We start from the raw sequence: 23,306 nt of genomic DNA on the forward strand, positions 1-23,306 counted from the left end.
TCAATGGGAGCCGTCTTTTTGGTGAGGATTTTGAGGCGGACACGGGCTCAAAATCCTAACCAAAATACCCGATGTGAACTCAGCCTAACTGTTTTAGAAGATTTTGAAAGTGTTTTTTCATGACACATTTTACTTTGTGTTTATTGCAAGTTTGGGCCAATATATTTTGTGTTTATTTATGAAAAAATAGGAAATTTGGTGAACATTTTGAAAAAAAAAAAACAATTTTCAAAGTTTGAAATTGTCTTTTCATATGTAGAGTCATACCACTCAAATTAGTTAATAAACATAATTTACCAGATCTCTGCTTTATACTGAAATCAGATTTTAAACGTTCCTGTAATTTTTTGGACATTTTACAGTCTAACAGGAGTTTTCAAGAGAATTAACAAGAGAAATTTTAGGGGACTAATTCAGCTACAAAGGGTCTTTGTATTAGAAACCTCCATAAATCCCATTTTTAAAACTGCACCACCAAACCAATTCAAGATGCCATTTGGTAAGTTTGTTAACCCTTTAAGCGCTTCACAGGAATTAAAACAAAACAAAGGTGAAAAATTTACATTTCAATTTTTTTCAATACTATATTTAACCCTAAAATTTGCACATTAAACAAGGGGTGAAAGGCAAAAATGCATCCGATACAATTTCTCTCAACGCAGAAATATCCCAGAAAGGGAAGGAGCGACATTGAGATTTTACTTGAATCGTTTTCAGGTGCCATATTACATTAGCAGAGCAAATGAGGTATCAGAACAAAAAAAAAATAAAAAAAAATCCTTAAATTACCCCATTTAAGAAAATACACCCCTCAAGGAAATTATCAGAGAGCACTTTCACCCTACAGGTTTTTCACAGTTTTTACTACCATTAGGATATGAAAACGAAAAATTACACTCTTTTGAGTAAAATGGCTCTTTAGCCCCAAATTTCTCATTTTTAGAAGTGGTTAAGGGGAAAAAAAAAAGCCCCACAGTTCATTACACATTTTCTCCTGAACATGGTGGTACCTCATATGTGGTTGTAAACTGCTGTATCGGCACATGGCAGAGCTTGGAATGGAGACAACGATATGTGTCTGTTGGATTTTGATGGAATCATTTTCAGGTCTAGGCTTGAGCCGATCTTGAGATTTCAGGATCGTTTTTTAAAATCCGATTTCCCATTATTTTCCATCTGAACCCGATCTTGATCCCAATACTGATCCTAATGCAAGTCAATGGGATTTTTTAATGATTGAAGATCGGATTTTAAAAACGATCCTATTCATTACACAGCATGGAGTCCAAAAATTGTATAGTGATTAAAAAATCCCACGGTTACTTAGTCCCCCCTGGTGTCCACTTACCTGCACAGATACGCTGCTGCAGTCGCTCCCCATTCTTCTTGGTCCAGTCCTCTCTCATTTACAGGTCTGCAGAGCGCCGTGCACGCCGCTGCTTCCCAGGCTAGCGTTACTGATGCTGGGAGTAGGTGGGCTTGTTGTAGCTTAGGAGAGTGTGGGTGGGTACAGATCAGGGAGACTTGAGTGCAGATCAGGGAGACGTGAGTGCATCACTCACATCTCCCCTATCAGTACCCGCCCACACTCTCCTAAGCCACAAGCCCTGCCTTCTTTCTCGGTCTGTAACACTAGACTGGGGCGCGCACGGCGCTCTGAAGGCCTGAAAATGAGAGAGAACCGGTCCGAAAATAATGAGGAGCGACAGCGGCATCAGATCTGTGCAGGTAAGTTGAGCGATCGAGATCAGAATTCCGTTTCCAATCTATTTTAGGCGGGATCGGAACCCAATCGCAATCGTGAAATTTACTCGATCGCCAATCGGGATCCGATCTTTTCCGATCCCAATCGCTCAACCCTATTCAGGTAGCATTTGCAGGACCCCTGAGGTGCCTTAACAGTGGAAACCTCAAAAATGTGACCCCATTTTGGAAACTAGACCCCTCAAAGAATATTAACAGTAAAGTGACCATTTTGATGTAAACTGTTTTGAAATTAGGGGAAAAAAATGCAAAAAAAAGGTAAAATATTTAATATATGGGAGTTGTAGTGAAAAATAACAGCGGTTTGGCACTTTTGAGTTTGACATTCACCGTACAGTAAAAATATAAGTCTGTAGACCAGGAAATTTTGGACACAGGGATACCTAATGTGTATGTGTTTCACAGTAATTTTCTACTTTTATATGTATTCTAGGAAAAAGAGGTGATTTTGAACTTATTTTTTTTTTACTATTTTATTAGCCCCCCCTCCAGGGGGCTTGAACTTGTAATCATGCCGTAGGATTAGATACACGCATCTTCGCACAGTACCACACGCTGGAGGATTAGATACACGCATCTTCACACAATACCACACGCTGGATGATTAGATACCCGCATCTGCACACAGTTCCACACGACAAAGGATTAGAAACTTACATCTGCTCATAGTTAGTTCCACACGCTGGAGGATTAGATACACGGCTCTGCACAGAGTACCACATATTAGAGTTTTACTCCAGGTTTGCATAGCAACCCAGCCATTTTTCTTCACTGCTGTATGTCAGCTGTAATGAGGCAGGGCGCTGTAGATGACACTGTTACACAAGATCACAGTCACACAGTTTTACTCCAGGTACCCATAACAACCGATTACAGGTTTTTCACTGATATCCAAAATGTGACGCACATAATCACATGACGCTTATGGACATACACAGAAACAACACAAAATACACCATTGCAAAACTGGACAATTCTTATGGGGCCACTACATGAAGTGCTATACTTCATTCTTTGGTATGCCTCTTAGGATAGTTGTGATATACACTGACACTCATGGCTGACTTTATTATAGTAACCACGGCATACAGTATATTCTTACACTTTATGGTTAATTCCATTATAGCCATGACATATATTGTTATTTTACTGATTTAATCTCAGGACTTTGCATTACTTATATTTTCTGCACCAGCAATATGTATTGTGTCACTCTCCTGAGCTATATACCTCCGCTCCCATAAGGTCCACCCATGGTTAACCCTTGCGTGATATTGCATTACTCTCAGCCATACCTTAGCTTGTGTAAGGTCCCTTTATGATTTACCGCTGTACATTATATGATTTGTTACTAACACTGATTATTATATCATATAGAGGCTTTGACGATACTAAAAGCATTTTGTGTGCATTTTGCTGCATTTGGTATTGTACCCTGTACACTTTTGTATAGGTCCTTTTACATTTGTTACATTTTTAATATTTTGTATAACTCATTAAATAAAAAGCTTTTTTGCACTTACTCAGATTTGTATGTGTTTGATCCTGAGTGTTACACTCATCTCACCCCCCCCTTAGTGTTTTGTGTATTTTATAGCGATCAGGAACACGCCATCTTCTGAGGCCCTAATTTACATAGTTGGGAGCTATACTGGAGTTAATCATCCCTTCACTTGTGCTATGTTCCTATTTCTTTCATATTTTTTTTATTGTGTAGCATAATGTTAGGATTGGGTCCCGCAGGTTGCTCTCCCAGCGCACTGCGCCACTTGCGGGTCAGTCTAAGTCCAGATTTCACCCTACTGAGCATGCTCAGACTTTTGGAGCCGCTCTCAAGCTAAGTGTCATTTCTCCCCTACTCAGCATGAGCGGTGAGGTCATGACCACCGCCCCTATTGGGCAGGGTCTTCCCTTTAAATAGTGTGTGCCGATGCCCTCCCGGTGCTCACACTTTGATGGAATTTTGACTGACCTAAGTCCATGGAGGATTGTTTATGACAGTAGTACAGGGATAGGCTCCAGTATTCAGGCAGGTTGTCAGACTAGGCCTCTGTGTGGGGTTCCTCTGCTTCTCCTGGGTGCTGTTAGGTAGGACCTGTAAACCCTGAACTGTCAGCTCTACACCAGGGCTAGGAGCGGTAGACACTGTTCCAGCCTGTGGAGCCGCAGCAGGTTTGGTCTTTGAGATCGCCTTATCTAAACTGTCAAACTTCATTGGTAACTCCTAGCTGTTGCAGGAGCATGCATGTTTGCTGGCCTGGGGTGAGTTAACCCTTGGCAGCCTTGTTGTTTCAGCAGTTCTGGTGCACCTGGCCAGTGAGCTTAACTGAACAGGTTTAGTTGCACCCTGTTAACATTTAGTACCGCACCGCACCACTGCCAGTGTTTGTTGCACTCTGTTCACAGTGAGTTCAGACATACAGCCGCCCATTGGGCCTGTGGACCTCGCTGCCGTTTCTTGCAGACCAGAGGTTCTGTTGTTAAAAAAATATTATTTATATATATACACAGAACCGTAACACATAATCTAACACAATTAGTATATACTGATCCCCCTTAGCAGACTTTACTAAAGGAATCAGCAAGTCCATGGCCATTGTTTCAACTGGTACCTCTATAATGGGGAGGGGTACCAAAGTACCACTGAAGTGTGACACAGGGGCGGTTTTTTGATACTTGAGGCAGGAGTTACAATACTCTTGGATATGCTTATCAATTTCTGGCCTATAGAAGCGCTGTAGAATGCCGTCTTTGGTCTTTTTGTACCCCAGGTGTTCTCCTAACACAGGCTTATGTGCCAAATCTAACACTACCCTCTGATAGGGCCGGAGCACCACCAATTTCTCAACAATTTCTCCCCGTATTTGGGTCCTGGTTCATGAACAATATAGGGGAACTCCTTATCAGCTCCTGGATACTGGGGTTCACCGTTTACCACTTTTACATTTTCTCTGACATAACCCAGATTAACATTCACAATTTCAGGACATGGCGGCTTTTTTCCACATAACCCAGAACAGAGGAAAATCCCTCCCTATGATCACATTATGGAACAGGGACTTAACTATGCCCACTTTGTGAGAAGCAGAGCCAGAGGTATTCATTATGGAGACCTCTGCAATAGGACACTCCTTAGTTTCACCATGTATGCACAAGACCCCAATAGTTTGTTGACTGTGCAGTGCAGGGTCAACTAGATCATGGTGCACCACAGTTACCAGGCTCCCAGAGACCAGGAGAGCAAATACCGCATGCCCTGCTATAGTCAAAGTACACATTTATGGTTCAGATGCAGTTTCTGCTGAAGAAGTGGATTGAGCAAACAGGAACACATGCCTAGAAATGCTGCAGTCCATGGACTCAGTCGTCAGGGTCTCCATTCTGAGGCTTGGGTATAAAGTTCACAGTCCCAGCTGTCTGTTTCCCCTCCTCAAGCTTACTTACCCCCACAGTAGTAGGTAAAGTCTTACTAGTCTTGGGGATAACAGGTCTGGGCGATGTCTGCAATAGCTTCTTGGTAGCTCGGTACTGTTCCACCAAAGATACCAGCTGGTCAGCCGTCTTGATTGTCCAACCCAGCGCTGGATCTTAGGTGGAAGCAATCTTGTGTATTTGTCCAGTTCCACTCTCTCCATCTGTGCTGCAATGGCCTCCGCAGGCTGAAGTCATTTCTTGACCAGATACACCAGGTCATGCATCTGAGATTGGGGTGGAAGAATCTCAGAGAAACTCCAGTGGTGCACGTACATGCATGTTCACATCAAGACGTGCCAAGATCTCACCTCTCAATTTAGAGTAGACCTGATCCTCCTAATCACATGGGTCATAGTATGCCTTTTTGAGGCTCCCCGGTGAGGAAGTGTACTTTCATCCAGGACATAAGAGAGAAAAAAAAAAAAGTGTATGTCTCTTTAAGACTGTTTAACTTGCGTATACCGGCTTCTGAAGTACCATATGTGGGAAAGTTAGCTTGGTAGAAGTAGTGGTGCGAACCCAAACAGTCAAAGACATGGACACAAAATGTGCAACAAACTGGTTTATTTAGAAGAAGAAAAAAAATAAAACAAGAAAATCAATAAATGTCCACTTCAGGTACAAAATGAGCAAAACAAAATAAAAAACCTGCTCGTCTGAGCAACTAAATAAACAAAACTGATAACCTAACTATACATGTGGCTTACTTCCAGCCACACGAACAAAACAGGAGCAGTATAGTCTCAGCGGACTCAAGGTTACAGGACAGAACCAGACACCTCCTTTCACCTCCTGAAACTGCACTGCAATGGTAGAAGGCAAGAGCTGCAGCCTTTTTATGGCCTGGTAATGAGCCAAGGATCTACACCTGGGCTGAGACCTACTCCAGATCCGCTCAGGACCACACATACGTCAGAAACCTGAGACTGATATACCTGAACTCCAACACGCTGCCTGTCACCTTCTCACTACACCATACACAATACCACACGTATACCATACACAACACTGCACATACAGTATATACCATAAACAATACTACACATATATACCATACACAACTCTACACATACAGTATATACCATAAACAATACTACCTATATACTATACACAATACTACACATATATACCATACACAACACTATATATATATATATATATATATATATATATATATATATATATATATATATATATACTATACATAATACTAGAATATAGCAGAGTCTATAAAACTGCGATATGATCGCCAATTCAATAGCAAACCCATCTATAGATACAAAACAATGCTACAGCAAAGTGGATAAAACGTAACCTTTACTAAATATAACAATACAATGTACCTATATAAACCACATAAAAACCCGTATCAAAAGTCACCAGAAAGCCAAGTGCCTTAAAGGGGCTCAATTATTGCGAAAAGTCTTTTTTTTTTAGCTAAGCACATCCTTGCATAGCATTTAGAAAGGCTATTCTACACGTACCTTTTGTATGTAAATCGCCTCAGTAGTTTTTGAATGAGCCCGCTTTTATTAATATGCTAATTACCCTCCACACGTTTCTGCGAGCACTGTCTGCAACTCTCTATGTATGTGAGAGCAGAGCGGCTCTCTGATGCTGATGATGACACATCTCTCTGCTCTCACACATAGAGAATAGCAGACGGTGATCACAGACACTTCCAGAGTGCACGGAGAAGGATCATTAGCATATGAATAAAAATGGGCTTATTCAAAAACTACTGAGGCGATGTACATACAAAAGGTAGATGTGGAATAGCCTTTCTAAAGGCTATGCTAAGATGTGTTTAGCTAAAAATGACTTTTCCCAAATGATAGAGCCCCTTTATTGCACATAAAGGTCCAAACATATACAGTAGGCAATTATGGTCAAAAATGACATACAGTAAGCACATATATAAATTGTGTACATAAAGTGTTGGCCAAAAATATTGGCACCCCTGAAATTCTGTCAGATAATACTCATGTTCTTCCTGATAATGATTGCAATCACAAATTCTTTGGTATTATTATCTTCATTTAATTTGTCTTTAATGGAAAACCACAAAAAGAATTGTCAAAAAGCCAAATTGGATATAATTCAACACCAGACATAAAAAAGGGGGTGGACAAAAGTATTGGCACTGTCTGAAAAATCATGTGATGCTTATGTGTAATTAACAGCACCTGTTACTTACCTGAAGCACCTAACAGGTGGTGGCAATAACTGAATCACACTTGCAGCCAGTTGAAATGGATTAAAGTTGACTCCACCTCTGTCCTGTGTCCTTGTGTGACCACATTGAGCATGGAGAAAAGAAAGAAGACCAAAGAACTGTCTGAGGACTTGAGAAGCAAAATTGTGAGGAAGCATGAGCAATCTCAAGGCTACAAGTCCATCTCCAAAGACCTGAATGTTCCTGTGTCTACCGTGCGCAGTGTCATCAAGAAGTGTAAAGCCCATGGCCCTGTGGCTAACCTCCCTAGATGTGGACGCAAAAGAAACATTGACCAGAGATTTCACCGCAAGATTGTGCGGATGGGGGATAAAGAACCTCGACTAACATCCAAACAAGTCCAAGCTGCCCTGCAGTCCGAGGGTACAACAGTGTCACCCCGTACTATCCAGCGTCAGCGTCTGAATGAGAAGGGACTGTATGGTAGGAGACCCCGGAAGACCCCACTTCTTACCCACAGACAGAAGCCAGGCTGGAGTTTGCCAAAACTTACCAGAGAAAGCCAAAACCGTTCTGGAAGAATGTTCTCTGGTCAGAGGAGACAAAAGTAGGAGAAGGCCTCAACATAGAGTTTACAGGGAAAAAGAGGCCTTCACAGAGAAGAAGACGCCCCCTACAGTCAGACATGGCGGAGGTCCCTGATGGTTTGGGGTTGCTTTGCTGCCTCTGGCACTGGACTGCTTGACCGTGTGCATGGCATTATGAAGTCTGAAGACGACCAACACATTGTGCAGCATCATGTAGGGCCCAGTGTGAGAAAGCTGGGTCTCCCTCAGAGGTCAGGGCTCTTCCAGCAGGACAAGGACCCAAAACACACTTCAGGTCAGCACTAGAAAATGGTGGTGAGAGAAAGCCCTGGAGACTTGTAAAGTGGCAGCAATGAGTCCAGCCCTGAATCCCATAGAACACCTGTGGGGGAGGGGGAGAGATCTCTTGGTGGCAGTTTGGAGAAGGCCCCCTTCACATCTCAGGGGGGACCTGGAGCAGTTTGCAGGGGGCGATACTTTTGGCCAACACTGTATATAAAGCAAACACATTCATGTATCATCTGTATTTAAATACACGCTTGTTTGATTATAGACCATACTGTGAATAATAAAAATCGGTTTGCACTCACCATCACAAAATACACAGGGTCATCTTTCTGGCCTGCAGCAGTGGGACCACTAGTCATCCATCACATCATAGGGAATATCAGCCATATACTAGTCCTATACTAGGTCCAGTATATGGCAGATATACTGTATAGTCTCCCAGTCACTGACCTCTAACGTGACCCTTTCAAAATGGACACATGATCATTGACAGAACTATTCTGGATCTTTCCTCTATCTAGCTTTACGAATATTTTACTATTTCCATTTTTTTTTAAATTAAAAACCTGTGAGTCCTGAAATTCCTCCAATGTTCTGTGCGGGTAAGAATTACGAATAACATCACAATTATTTACAAATGTACAAGTGAACAAAACTAACCGCAGCATTAAAGAAGACAAATAGAAATACTAATGACAGATCTTCTGATTGTTTCCGGATATAATGTGTAGCAGGACCAGGACCCCAAACATACAGAGAATTCCATTAAGAACTACCCACGGCTTAGCAAGAACAAGAGAATGTCTAGGAAGTGATGATATGGCCACACACAGCCCTGATCTCCCATCATCCAGTCTGTCTGCAGTGACGTGAAGACACAGACGGATTTAGGTTATCTACATCCACAGATATCTGGGCTTACTTACTTCTTGGAATAACCTCCCTGTCCAGTTCTGCCAAAACCTGTCTGCCATAGAAGCCCTGCTCTCCTAATCTTATAGCAATCAAAAGGAAAACATTAAGATATATTTTTTTATGTAGATATTGAGAAACAAAATAAAAAAAATCTAATAATTTATTGCAATATGTTTATATCATAAATCACTTTAATACATTGTATAATTTTATAATTTCTGATGATACTTTCACTTAACTAATACTGTAACAACAACAACAACAACAACAACAATAATAATAATAATAATAATAATAATAATAATAATAATAATAATAATAATAATAATAAATTGAATTTCCAGGATTTTCTATTTATATTTTGGTTCCATAAACCTTATTAATCATTTTAAATATTTAATAATAGGAAATTGGTTTTTTTTTAGTAAAAGCCTTAAATAACGTTTTTTACAAGGGAATTGATAGTTTTGCAATTCCCCAGTGCTGCTACTGAAACCAGGAAGAAGAAAAGACAGAGACAGTGAGCCCTAAACTTGACCCAGCCCCTGTCCCTACCTACTTGCCACACTGTCCTAATGACAGGAGCAACTTGGCGACAGTCCCTCCTCTGAATAAGTGTACACAAAAGACAAACAACACAGAATAGGAGTCAGCAAGCCAAAGGTCAAAGCCAGAGAGACAAAGCAGCACAAAATCGTAATCCAAAAGAGTAGTCACAATGAGAACCAAAGCTAGTAAGGACAAAGTCACAGGACAGAGTCAAAATAGCTAGGAAACCTGTATGGGCTGATACTTGTATATAGGGAGTCCAGGACCTGCCCCAAACTAGATTGGTAGACAAGCTGTCAATCACATAGGAAGGCTAAGATTAACTATTTGGTGAACAGAGGGTAACAAGGTGCAGGAGATGGGTGTGGTGGAAATTCAATTACAGAGGAGAGGTAATAGAGCTGTGTTTATACAGAGCAACAAAAAAACTCTAAGCAAGTAATAAAACTGAAGACGCCTCCTGGGCTGCAACGTGCGAGTGGAGAGTGACACAGAGACCCAAACAGGCAGAGACGTTACAGTTTTTTTTTCCTCTTCATGTATTTTTTAACCAGATACTCTCACATATTTCATCACAGAGGACTGAATCTCTTTGTTCCTTAGACTGTATATAATGGGGTTTAGAAGGGGAGCTAGTACAATAAAGACCAAGGATATAAACTTATTAACACTCAATAAATGTCCTCGGTCAGGGATAGTATAGACTACAAACATGGAGAAATAATAGATACAAACCACCACCAAGTGAGAGCTACAGGTGAAAAACGTTTTTTGTCGGCCTGATGTGGTGGAAATTCCAAAAATGGTGCGAAAAATAAAGGCATAGGATACCATTATACATATGAAATTTATGGAAATGACTGGAACCGAGAGGAGAGTCATGTTAATGCTCATAGCGGTTGTGTCTGAGCAAGAGAGTTGTATTATAGGAGCAAAGTCACAAAAGAAATAGTTAAGATTTGGAGCACAGTAATCTAATTCAGCTAACAACGAAAATGATACGGATACAATTATAAAGCTAAGGACCCAGGCCGAGAAGATCAGGCTGTATCTAAGCTTCACACTCATTATAGAGATATAATGTAGAGGTTTACAGATGGCCAAGTACCGGTCATAGGACATGACCGAGAGCAAATAACATTCTGCACAGACAACTCCCCCATACAGCTCAAACTGAACTAAGCAATGAAAATAAGGTATAGTGCTCCCTTCCCTTATGATAACTTCCAAAAACTTTGGAACAACACTTGTTACAAGGAATATGTCTGACAGGGCCAAATGTCCAAGGAAGAAATACATTGGAGACTGGAGACGTTGGCTCGTGAACACCAGTGAGATGATCAAGAGGTTTTCAGCTATAGTTATGATATAAATCATGAGAATAACAGAGAAGAAAGTCAACTTATAATCATTCAGCTCGGGGAATCCCAATATAAAGAACTCAGTGAATATGGTAGAGTTCACACCATCCACCTTCATCTCTAGACGTTATATGAAGGAGTCTTGTAAAGCGTTACCAAGAGGAGACATGGAGGAACGTGGCTTAGGATAAATTAGTCTTAGGTTTATTGAGAATTTTAATAATTTTTTAAAGATTTTTTTGCATTTGTCTTCAGGTAATGTCAGTCTTACTTCTAATCCCAGAGCACTTCAGAGACAGATTTGTATCGAGGGTTAATGTTTCTGAGAATATTTTCTGCACAAAGACATGAACTGGTTTCCCTTGAAAATAAAAATCATTTAGAATTTCCCGCCCTGTATATATGTAAGCCTGAACTCCCTGCAGAATTAGAGATAATAGATCATTAAACTGGAGAAACTTTGTTGCAGAAGACATCGACAATTAGAGAGGAAAACTAACAAGTCTCCGGGGATGTCTGGAGTTATTGAGTAGAACATAAGATAAAATCCAATTAATATCTACAAGGATTATGTATCAGTAGCTTAAAGCTAAATACATATTAATGGGATGAAATTGGACATCAGACCTTAGAGCTTATTTTACAGGTTTTGTTTATTACAGTGCTCACCGGGAGCCAGGCGATGTCACATTCCCTTTACTCAATCATGTTAATGCTAAATTAAGATACAGAGCTTAAAAATTAAGAGAATCCTTAAATCACATAGAAAATCTTGAGAAATGAGAGAAGAAATTGAAAATCTTTACAGATATAAATCATGTAATTCATTCAAAATGACATAAAATAAGGCTTATATACAGTGGGGGATAAAGTATTTAGTCAGTCACCAATTGTACAAGTTCTGCCACTTATAAAGATGAGGTCGGGCTGTAAGTGACACCATAGGTGACCTCAACTATGAGAGACCAAATGTGAAAACAAATCCAGAAAGCAACATCATGCTTTGGGGCTGTTTCTCTGCAAAGGGGCCAGGACAACTGGTCCGGGTACATGAAAGAATGAATGGGGCCATGTATCGTGAGATTTTGAGTTGAAACCTCCTTCTATCAGTAAGGGCATTAAAGATGAAACATGGCCCAGTCTTTAAGGATCCTAAGCACACTGACAGGGTAACGAAGGAGTGGCTTTGTAAGAAGCATTTCAAGGTCCTGGAGTGGCTTAGCCAGTCTCCAGATCTCAACCCTATAGAAAACCTTTGGAGGGAGTTGAAAGTCCGTGTTGCCAAGCGACAGCCCCAAAACATCACTGCTCTAGAGGAGATCTGCATGGAGGAATGGGCCAACATACCAACAACAGTGTGTGCCAACCTTGTGAAGACTTACAGAAAACGTCTGACCTCTGTCATTGCCAACAAAGGAGATAGAACAAAGTATTGAGGTGAAATTTTGTTATTGACCAAATACTTATTTTCCACCATAATTTACAAATAAATTCTTACAAAATCAGACAATGTGATTTCCTGGATTTGTTTTCTCATTCTGTCTCTCATAGTTGAGGTCACCTATGATGTCAATGACAGGCCGACCTCATCTTTGTAAGTGGTGGAACTTGTACAATTGGTGACTGACTAAATACTTTTTCCCCCACTGTATCTGTAGTTTAGCAGCAAATATAATACTTGAAGAAGACTTTTCTCCACCTCCACCAATTTGGACTCTCTGCATCCGTAAATACTTTTCTTTCCTGTTGATTGTGATGTTTTTCTCTAGCTCCCCACCATTCCTGAGCAGTCAGTGCAGTTAGTTTTGATGACTGATATGCTAAGTAGACTTACTAATGCAAAGGGATGTGACTCAGTGCTCAGACAGTCCAACTTTAACTGGAGTCTGAGTCACTCCCCCTTGACTGTCTCTTTCTGACACCACCTACTTGGCATTAGACACAATTATAGCATATCAAGCACCAAAATGAACTGCTCTTATTATCACTGGTGGGAAGGGGGCTAGAGAAAAAAAAAATTACAAATGTTCCTGAATCAGTGATTCGGTGCCTATTAGCCTTACATGTGTGATTGACAGCCTGGCTACTAATCTAGTCTGGGGCGGGTTCTGGACTTCCTATAAACAAACAGGTCATCAGCTCACCCATGTTTGCAGGGTATTTGACGCTGTCCTTGCTAAATGATTCTCTTGCTATTGTATTTTATTACTGACTTCTGACCTTTGGCTTCCCTTGTTACTACTCTTTTGGATTTTGGTTTGGTATTGTTTGTCTCTCTGGTTTTGACCTTGGCTTGCTAACTCTGTTTTTTTGTCTTGTCCTGTTCTGTCTAACACTTATCCAGAAAAGGGACTTTCACCTAGTTGCCCTCTACTGCCTAGGGTAGTTGAGACAAGTAGGCAGGGACAGGGGCTGGGTAAAGTTTAGACCTCACTGTCTCTGCCATTTTCTGCTTTCCTGGTTTCAGCATCAGCCACTGGGAAATTGTAATTCCATAACACCATAGCCAGCCCAAAAATACCTTTTGCCATTTGCATGGGTTATGTTCAGGAACTTGCAATCTAGATAGAAGCTTTGGTAGGCCTGATAGCTGACTTGGTTAACCAGATTCATACCCTTACCTGGAACCAAGGGGAGGCTGCTACATGTTAGGATTGGGTCCCGCAGGTTGCTATCATAGCGCACAGGGCCACTTGCGGGTCAGTCTAACCATCCAGCTTTCACCTTACTGAGCATGCTCAGATGTATTGGAGCTGCTCACAAGCTAAGTGCCATTTCTCCCCTACTGAGCATGAGTAGTGAGGTCATGGCCACCACCCCGATTGGGTGGGGACTTCCCTTTAAATAGTGTGAGCCGACACCCGCTGGGTTCTCACACTTTGACTAAAATCTCCTCTAAGTCCACAGAGTGAATGACAGCAGTTTGCAGGGATAGGCTCCAGTACTAAGGCAGGTTTCAGACTAGGCCTCTGTGTGGGGTTCCTCTGCTTCTCCTGGGTGCTGTTAGGTAGGACCTGTAAACCATGAACCGTTAGAGATACACCAGGGCTAGGAGCGGTAGACGCTGTTCCAGCTTGTAGATCTGCAGCAGGTATGGTCTCTGAGATAGCCTATGTGTACTGTCTGACTTCATGTATGGCTCCCAGCTGTGTGCAGGACCATGCAAACTCCCCTGGTAACTCCAAGCTGTGTGCAGGAGAATGTTCTAAACTTCTGTGGTGGCCCCTAGCTGTCGCAGGGGTAAGTGTGTGTGTTTGCTGGCCTGGGGTGAGTGTTAACCCTTGGCAGCCATGTGTGTTTCTCTTGTACTGGTGCACCTGGCCAGTGAGGTAAATTGGCAGGGTTTTGATTGCACCTTGTTCACATGGAGTGTCGCACAGTACTCTGCTCACCTTGAGTTCAGGCTTCAGTGTCTTTGCAGCTGTTCGCATTAAGTACCGTGCTGCAGTGTCTTTGCAGTAGTTCATATTTGAGTTCAGACATACAGCCTCCCACCATTGGGCCTGTGGACCTCGCTGTAGTGTTCTACAGCTAAGAGGTTATGTAGTTTAAAAAAATATTTATATATATACAGAACCGTGACACTATTTCTCTCAATGCTGCACTTCCTACTCCCAGGGTTAGAAAATTTTGAGATTCTCCAGGAGTTATGTCATTTATATTTTTGAGTTAACCCTCATGGATCTCTGTCCCAGAAGGTAGGGGTGCTTATTTCTCTTTTGCAGGGGAATTCACAGACTTGGGTCCTTAAACTTCCCCCTGGGGCAGAGAAGTGGACAGATCTAGAAAAAAATTTCAAGTGTCTGGGCACATTTATGCTGAGCCTATCCACATTGGACTTGCCAAATCACAACTCCTTGCTATTCGGCAGGACAAACGCTCTGCTGAGACTTATTGCTCTGGGTTTCGTAAATATAGATTTGGGTTTGTGTGAGTCAGCTTTGAGGACTCCTTCTAAACAGGGCCTTAATGATTCAGTTCAGGATGTTTGGATAGGTCATCCAGATCTTCCTACCTTAGAGCAGGCCACGGCCTTAGCTGATTGCATTGACCAAAGACTCTGGGGCAGACACAAGGAGAGAGAGTAGGGCCTGATTCCTCTCATTTCTCTGTTTGATCTTCTTTCTTTCATATGAAGTCTGTCTTCCCTTCTACCACCATCGGTGATGAACCTATGCAGCTGACAGCCCTGGAAGCCAAGGATAGACAAAAATACTGTCTTCAGAATAACCTCTGCCTGTATTGTGGTAACTCAGGTCATTTCATCCGAGACTGCCCCTTAAAACCCGGCACCCTGGCGGAAAAATTTCAATGCCTGAGTAATAGTCAGAAGATGCAATCAGGTACATTCCGAAAATTATCATAAGGTGATACTACCAGTATCTCTACCCTATGAGGACAAGACTGTTTCTGGCCAGGCTCTTACATATTTGGGAGATGGGGCGAATTTTGTTAATTTATCATTTCTTTCTGCCTTGGGTTTAGATCTGATATTGTTAGACACTCCATTGTCAGTCACTGGAGCAAATTCTACCCCATTGGCCATGGGTGGAGTCCAATTCAGGAACTCCCAAATCAGTCTTCAAGAAGACTTTATTCATTCAGAGGTCATAGGTTTTTTGGTTATGGAGGGTCTGGCTTTGGGCCTTTACTGGTTAGTCCTCCATAACCCCATTTTTTGATTGGTCTAGGAGTGAGTTGGTGAAATGGGGAGATTAGTGTTCTTCCCATTGTATAGCCATAAACATATCAGACTTTATCACTGAGGAGACTACAGTCTGATCTGGATCAGGGAGGGAGATGAGTGGAAAACTGCACTTTACACCCTGGAGGGGCACTTTGAGTATCTGGTTATGCCCTTCGGGTTGTGTAATGCACCATCATTTTATCAATGATGTATTTAGAGACCTGCTGGGTCATTATCTGGATATCTATATATTATCAGGGTCTGGGATTGCTAGGTGGGGGGGGCATAGACACACAAGTCCAGTTTCTTTTAGTCCAAAACAAAGGTAGTTTTATTTTCACTAAAAATTATAGTGCAGCAACAAAAGGAAACAATACAACAAATAACTCCCTGCCTGGCTAGGCTCTAATTAAACATAGAATAGGTGACCTCACCTAGAATAACAGAAATCCAAAAATCCAGTAGAATCATTCAGGACACAGCTCCAAAAATATGACCTCTCTGTCAGCTCTCCAGCCAAGCTCTGTCAAACTGTTGCTTCTGGGGCAACTTCTTAAGCCTCCTTGATGAGGAGACTCTCTGCAGCTGAGTCACTGCCAGAACATCCCCAAAGTGTGGACTGGAGGGGGGTGGAATGACAGGTCCCACTACCAACCTACCTGCCATTCCAAAAAATCCAGCCCAGTACTGAGCATTTACCAAAATGCTCAGCAGACGAAAGTTGTCTGCTGAGAACAAACATTCCTGGAGTTTTCTCATCTCACCCACCTGAGTAGTCTGAGCGAGATGTACACCCCCTCCATTACCTGACCAGCCATCGGCTTACAATATCTATATCCTGGTTTTCTCTCCTGAATGTGCTACACATGTGTAACACATTAGGAATGTTTTGGTGCTGTTACACCAAAATAATCTTTTTGCCAAACTGCGAAACTGTCAAGAGTCACTTTCCTGGGTTATGTAATTACCCACTAATAACGCGGGAGCTGACTTTTTCCCATAGGAATGCATTGACCAGCATTAATTGGCCGAATGCCATACAGAGTACAGCATTCGGCCAATCAACGCTGGTTCTGCTGGAGGAGGCGGAGTAAAAAATCAATCCACAGCAGTCTCCATTGTGGTCCGATCCCAGATGAAATAGAGTTCAGCACACAGCTCTGCTGCATCTCAGAACGTCATGCATTATAGGGTTAATATGTATTTAGCTTTAAACTTCAGATACATAAACCTTGTAGATATTTATCAGATTTATTATTATGTTCTACTCAGTAATTCCAGACATCACCGGAGACTTATTATTATTATTGTTTTTCCTCTCTAATCTTCGATGTCTTCAGAGATATTTCCCCGATCTCATGGACTATTACCTCTAATTGTCTATTCAGTAGGGATTTCAGGCTTACATATATACAGGGCAGAATTTTCTAAGTGATTTTTATTTTCAAGTTCACATCTTTATTCTCTTCAGAAGCATTAACCCTCGATGCAAGTCTGTCTCTGAAGTGCTCTGGAATTAGACGTAAGACTGACATTACCTGAAGAAAAATGCAAAAAATCTTAAAGAAACAAATAAAATTCTCACTTCATCTAAGACGGGGGCCCTGTGTTGTATAACCACCGCAGTGTGTTAGCCACAGAAATGCCATGGAAAAAAACACAGCATTTTACCGTCTCTGCAATCCAAATCACAGAATATGGAAAATTATGCAAAGCGGACAGGCACTATCGCGGTTTTGGAAATTTCCTCATGTCAACATTATCTATGAAACGTTGCTGCTGCGGTTTTTACCACAGAAGTTTTCTGATTTGGCGCCCAACGTAGGGCCTTAGGCAAAGTCTAAATTATCATAAGTCCCGTTCATCCATGTCTCCTCTTGGTAATGCTTTATAAGACTCCTTCATATAACGTCTAGAGATGATGGTGGATGGTGTGAACTCTACCAAACTCACTGAGTTCCTTATATTGGGATTCCCCGAGCTGAATGATTACAAGTTGCCTTTCTTCTGCACCATTCTTCTCTTGTATTCCCTGACGATATGTGAGAACTTCTTGATCATTTCACTGGTGTCCACAAGCCAACGTCTCCAGTCTCCAATGTATTTCTTCCTTGGACATTTGGCACTTACTGACATAGTCCTCATAACAATTATTGTTCCCAAATTTTTGGAGGTTATCATAAGGGAAGGGAGCACTATACCTTATGTTGAGTGTTTAGCTCAGTTTGAACTGTATGGGGGAACAGTCTGCACAGAAAGTTATTTGCTCACGGCCATGTCCTATGACCGGTACTTGGCCATATGTAGACCTCTCCATTATGTCTCTATAATGAGTGTGAAGCTTAGATACAGCCTGGTCATCTCCTCCTGGGTCGTCAGCTTTATAATTGTATCCTTATCAGTTTCACGCTTACCGGAACTAGATTTCTGTGGCTCAAATATTATTAACCATTTTTTTTGTGAATTTTCCCCTATATTAGAACTCTCTTGCTCAGACACAAGCAGTCTGAATATTAACATGACTCTCCTCTCGGTTCCCGTCATTCTGATAAATGTGACATGTATAATGATATCCTATGTCTATATATTCCGCACTATTTTTGGAATTTCCACCACGTCAGGCCGACAAAAAACTTTTTTCACCTGCAGCTCTCACTTGGTGGTGGTTTCTATCTATTATGTCTCGATGTTTGTAGTCTATACTCTCCCTAACAGAGGAAGTTTATTGACTGTTAATAAGTTTATTTCCCTTGTCTTTATTGTACTCTACCCCCTTCTAAACCCCATTATATACAGTCTAAGGAACAAAGAGATTCAGGCTTCTGTGATGAAATATATGAGAGTCTCTGGTTAACGAATTTCTGAAGATCCCATAAACTTGTTTTAAGGCTATTATCTAAAAAAAATCCTATATTTCTTAGTTAAAAAAATATTTCAAAAACTAATAAAATGAAATATAGAATAACAACATGCATTACAATGATTCATGATATAAACCTATTGGAATACATTGTTTGATTTCATTTAATGTTGTTTCTCTATCTGCCTAAGAAAAAAGTTTTCCTTTTGATCGTTTGACAGACTGGACGTGTATGGGCCATATCATCACTTCCAAGATGTTCCCTTGTTCTTGTTAAGCTGCAGGTGTGGTTGAGCCAATCTTGAGATTTCAGGATTGATCCTAAAATCCAATTTCCAATCATTTTCCAGCTGATCTCGATCATGAAATTTGTTTGATTGCCGATCAGGATCCAATTTCTCCTAATCCCGATCGCTGAACCCTAACTGCGAGTAGTTTTTAATTTAATTCTCTGTATGTTTGGGGTCCTTGTCCTGCTATACATTATATTTGGAGCAATGAAAAGATCTTTGATTAACATTTTAATTTTTTTTACTGTAATTTTTGTTTGCTTTTGTATTTTTTAAGAAATTATATTGTTGTTCAAAATTCACTGAACATATGAAGAATTTTTTATTTAAAAAAATGGTGGTTGAAGTGTTTGTAAAGCTAATAAAGAACATTCTAGAATAGATCTGTCAATGATCATGTGTCCATTTTGAAAATGTCATATTAGAGGTCAGGGACTGGGAGACTATACTGTGGCCGAGGACCTTATGGAGCCTCAGTTCCATCATAAGTACCCACTGTGACCCCTTTAATAGATCCCTCCCAATTCAGCTCATTCCGCTGCGCTGTGGTAGGGAAAGGTTTAGGAAATCATTTATGTGACTCTTCCTCATCTCTGTAAGTACATGGTGTTCTAGTGTCCATATGGGGGGACCCAACCACTAACTGTATGTCCTAGACTAATGCCCCGCCTTCATCTGTATACTCTGACTGTATTGCTGTATTCAAAAAAGAGAGGAAAGTGTGAGTATAAACTGATGACTTTGTTTGACACACTTCAGGGGGGTTTGAATCTGTCACATGGACTTATGTCCTTCTACAGGAATAAACCATGGGGGAAATCAGGGTGGATTGAGACTCTAAGCAGCAGAGTTGGGGGGAATCAAGGTGGATTGAGCCTAGTAGGACCATAATTGTGCAACGCTGATTGTGCAGGAGGAGGAGGAGGATGATGAGGAGGAGGAATTGTAGAGGGTGAGCACACATGAAACTTCATGTCAGGGTGCTTGACATAGGTGGACATGAAAAATGATGGGTCTATCCAGTGGCTGTTCATTTTTGATCAGCATCAGCCAGTCAGCACTGTCAGCTGACAGACAGCTACGCTTACCCGTAATTATGCCACCGGCTGCGCTAAAGACCCTTTCGGAAAGCACGCTGGCGGCAGGGCAGGAAAGGACCTCCAATGCGTACAGCGTAAGTTCCAGCCACAAATCTAACTTGGAGACCCAATAAGTATAGGTCGCAGAGGGATCGGAGAGGACAGGGCTGGGGTCGGCCATGTACTCCCGCAATATGCGCCTATGCTTGCCCCCCCTGGTGACACTAGGCCCCTCAGTGGCGGTAGTTTGGCGAGTGGGTGCCATTAATGTGTCCCAGACCTTGGAGAGTGTGTCCCTGCCAGGTGTGGACCAGATGACAGTTGTTCACCTGTTGAAGGAACTCTCCTGTGTGCCGCCAACGCGAGTTGATGGAAACATCTCCATCATATTCTGCACCAGTTCCTTGTGGCAATGACTCATGCGAATGGCCCTCCCCTCTACCAGAATAAAATTAGAAACATTATTTTTATACCGGGGGTCAAGGGTTGCAAAAATCCAGTAGTCATTGCTCTCCAGGATTTTGACAATGCGTTTGTCAGTGCTGCAGCGTTTCCAGCAGGTAGCTGGGGTCGATGTGATGGTGAAGGAGGAAGAGGAGGAGGAGGGTGGTGGTTCAGAGCCCCTGCCATGGATGTTGGGAGGGGAAATGAGGTAGACCGCCTCAGATTGTGACCCGGTCCCAGCCTCAACTACATTTCACAGTGTGCAGTCAGTGAAATGTAGCTTCCCTGTCCACATGCACTTGTCAACGCGTTGATGATCAAGTGGACCTTTGTGCAAATCGCGGAACTTAGGGCCCGCCTGATGTTACGTGACACGTGCTGGTGCAAGACAGGGATGGCACAGCGGGAGAAGTAGTGACAGCTAGGGATGGCAAAGCGAGGTGCTGCACTTGCCATCAGGTCACGGAACGGCAACATCTCCTGGGCCAAGAGTTTGGAAATGTGCGCGTTTAAGGCTTGTGCATGAGGGTGGGTAATGCTGTATTCTTGCCTGTGCTGAAAAGTCTGGGAGATGGTGGGTTGCTGTGAAGAGGCGCATGATGGTACAGGAGAAGGAGCTGAGGCAGGAAAAGGGGAAGATGAGGGACAAGTCACCAAAGTGGTGGAGGCAGATGTGGAGGTTTCCTGGCTGCTGGTCTGGACTGCAGCGCCAGCACTGGCAACAGTGGGAGAGGGAGAGGCAGTGGCGGCAACGCCGGATGACAATTGTCCTGCGTTTGCTCTTTGCCACTGAGCCCAGTGCTTGCCTTCCAAATTACAGTGCATGCTAGTGATTGTAAGGTTGCTCTTTTCAGAGCCCCTACTCAGTTTAGAGTTGCAGAGTGTGCAAACGGCACTATATTTGTCCGCAGCACATACATTAACAAAATTCCACACCACCGAAGACCGTGGCCTTGATGTGGGGGTTTTTCTAGGCTGGCTACAAGAGGGAACATTTTCGGCCCTGCTGGCTGTTGACTGGCTTCAGTGAAGCAACTGTCCTCTGCCTCTGGACATGCCTCTGCCTCTAGCCACCCTCTTTGGTGCTGCACTTCCCTCCACATCTACACTGCTCTCCCCGCTTGACATCCCCCCTGTCCAGGTCGGGTCAGTGTCCTCGTCATCCACCACCTCCTCTTCCAATTCCTCTGATGGCTCCTCCTCCTCCTCCTCTTGTGCAACGATGATGGCAACAGGCTGCCCTGACGGGAACTGTGTCTTGTCATCATCGTCACTGAGGGCCGATTGCGGGTCAACAACAACAACAGGAGATAACGTATGCTCCAGTGTTTGTGCATCAGGACACAGCAACTCATCTGTTACCTCCGGTGATTCAGGACGTAGTGGGACAGAGAGAGGGACAGTGAATGGACCCGAAAACAGCTCCTGGGAGGTGGGAAACGTGGGATTAAGTTGCTTGGAAGATTGGGCATGTTGTGAGGAAGGAGGACCAGACTGTTGGGTAGGAGGAGGAGTTGAGGTAGAGGCTGACTGGCTGGTGGAGAATGTGCTGGAAGCATTGTCTTCCATCCATTGTAACACCTCTTCCTGGTGCTCGGGCCTGGTTAGGGTTGTACCCTACACCTTACTTAATGTGGCCATCAAGCCGGGGACTGTGGAGAAGCGTAATGCTTGCTGCTGCAGAGAAGTAGGCACAGTAGATGCTGTTGGTTGAGTGCAACCTTACTCCACATCTGCATTTCCATGCCCCCGTCCTCATCCCCCATCCCCTTCCCCTTATGCTAGCCTTACACATTTTTTGATGTATAGCAATGCCCTTTTTATGGTCTATATGCCCTTAATAAAAGCTGGTTTGCACGTTTATAGCAAGTAGTAACTGCTGTGGATTCCTGCTATTTTGTGGGGGGACACCCCTAACAAAAGCTGGTGTGCACATATATAGCAACAAGCAACTGTTGTGTATCCCTGTTTTCCACCGTCCGGGGAAAGCTGGACCCCTGTCCCTGCAGTATATAACTCTGAGAAGAGCTGTTGGTTTTCTTCTTTAGTTGTTCCCTGCCTATCTGAAGCTAATCGCTATCTAGCCCTCAGCAGATATGTTTCTCTCCCTATCTCTGACCGCAAAAATGGCGAATAGGGCGGCAGCCGTTCTTATAAATGGGAGGTCACATGTTTTCGGCAGCCAATGGGTTTTTTCATTTTTTTTTAGATGCCTCCGTTGTCGTAGTTCCTGTCCCACCTCCCCTGCACAGTTATTGGTGCAAAAAACGCGCCAGCTAAGGTGGGAGGGGATACGAATCTTTACTGCGTATGCCACGTGGTATTCGATTGGGAACGAATACCTCAAACGGCTTGATGTTCGATTGAATACCTATTCAATCGAATGGTGTTCGCTCATCTCTACTGATAACCTAACTATACATGTGGCTTACTGCCAGCCACACGAACAAAACAGGAGCAGTATAGTCTCACCGGACTCAGGGTTACAGGACAGAACCATACACCTCCTTTCACCTCCTGAAACTGCACTGCAATGGTAGAAGGCAAGAGCTGCAGCCTTTTTATGGCCTGGTAAAGAGCCAAGGATCTACACCTGGGCTGAGACCTACTCCAGATCCGCTCAGGACCACACATACGTCAGAAACCTGAGACTGATATACCTGAACTCCAACACGCTGCCTGTCACCTTCTCACTACACCATACACAATACCACACGTATACCATACACAACACTGCACATACAGTATATACCATAAACAATACTACCTATATACTATACTCAATACTACACATATATACCATACACAACACTATATATATACTGTATCAAA

The 23,306-nt window shown here is 42.6% G+C and overlaps 2 protein-coding genes across 2 annotated transcripts; one reads left to right on the top strand and one right to left on the bottom strand.

Moving 5' to 3' along the window:
- Positions 1-10,299: 10,299 nt before the first annotated feature.
- Positions 10,300-11,232, bottom strand: LOC142204652 (olfactory receptor 6F1-like). Its single transcript, XM_075275960.1, has one exon. It carries the CDS (start codon positions 11,230-11,232, stop codon positions 10,300-10,302), a length of 933 nt encoding a protein of 310 aa, XP_075132061.1.
- A 6,487-nt stretch (positions 11,233-17,719) lies between these two features.
- Positions 17,720-18,655, top strand: LOC142202250 (olfactory receptor 6X1-like). The gene has a single exon (XM_075272313.1). It carries the CDS (start codon positions 17,720-17,722, stop codon positions 18,653-18,655), a length of 936 nt encoding a protein of 311 aa, XP_075128414.1.
- The last annotated feature ends 4,651 nt before the right edge of the window (positions 18,656-23,306 follow it).

The sequence above is a fragment of the Leptodactylus fuscus genome, chromosome 5, assembly GCF_031893055.1.
Source record: "Leptodactylus fuscus isolate aLepFus1 chromosome 5, aLepFus1.hap2, whole genome shotgun sequence".
Lineage (NCBI taxonomy): Eukaryota > Metazoa > Chordata > Amphibia > Anura > Leptodactylidae > Leptodactylus > Leptodactylus fuscus.

Bases quoted from the DNA above. Each gene is read 5' to 3' on its own strand.
- LOC142204652 (XM_075275960.1), bottom strand. From the start codon at position 11,232: ATGAAGGTGGATGGTGTGAACTCTACCATATTCACTGAGTTCTTTATA.
- LOC142202250 (XM_075272313.1), top strand. From the start codon at position 17,720: ATGATGGTGGATGGTGTGAACTCTACCAAACTCACTGAGTTCCTTATA.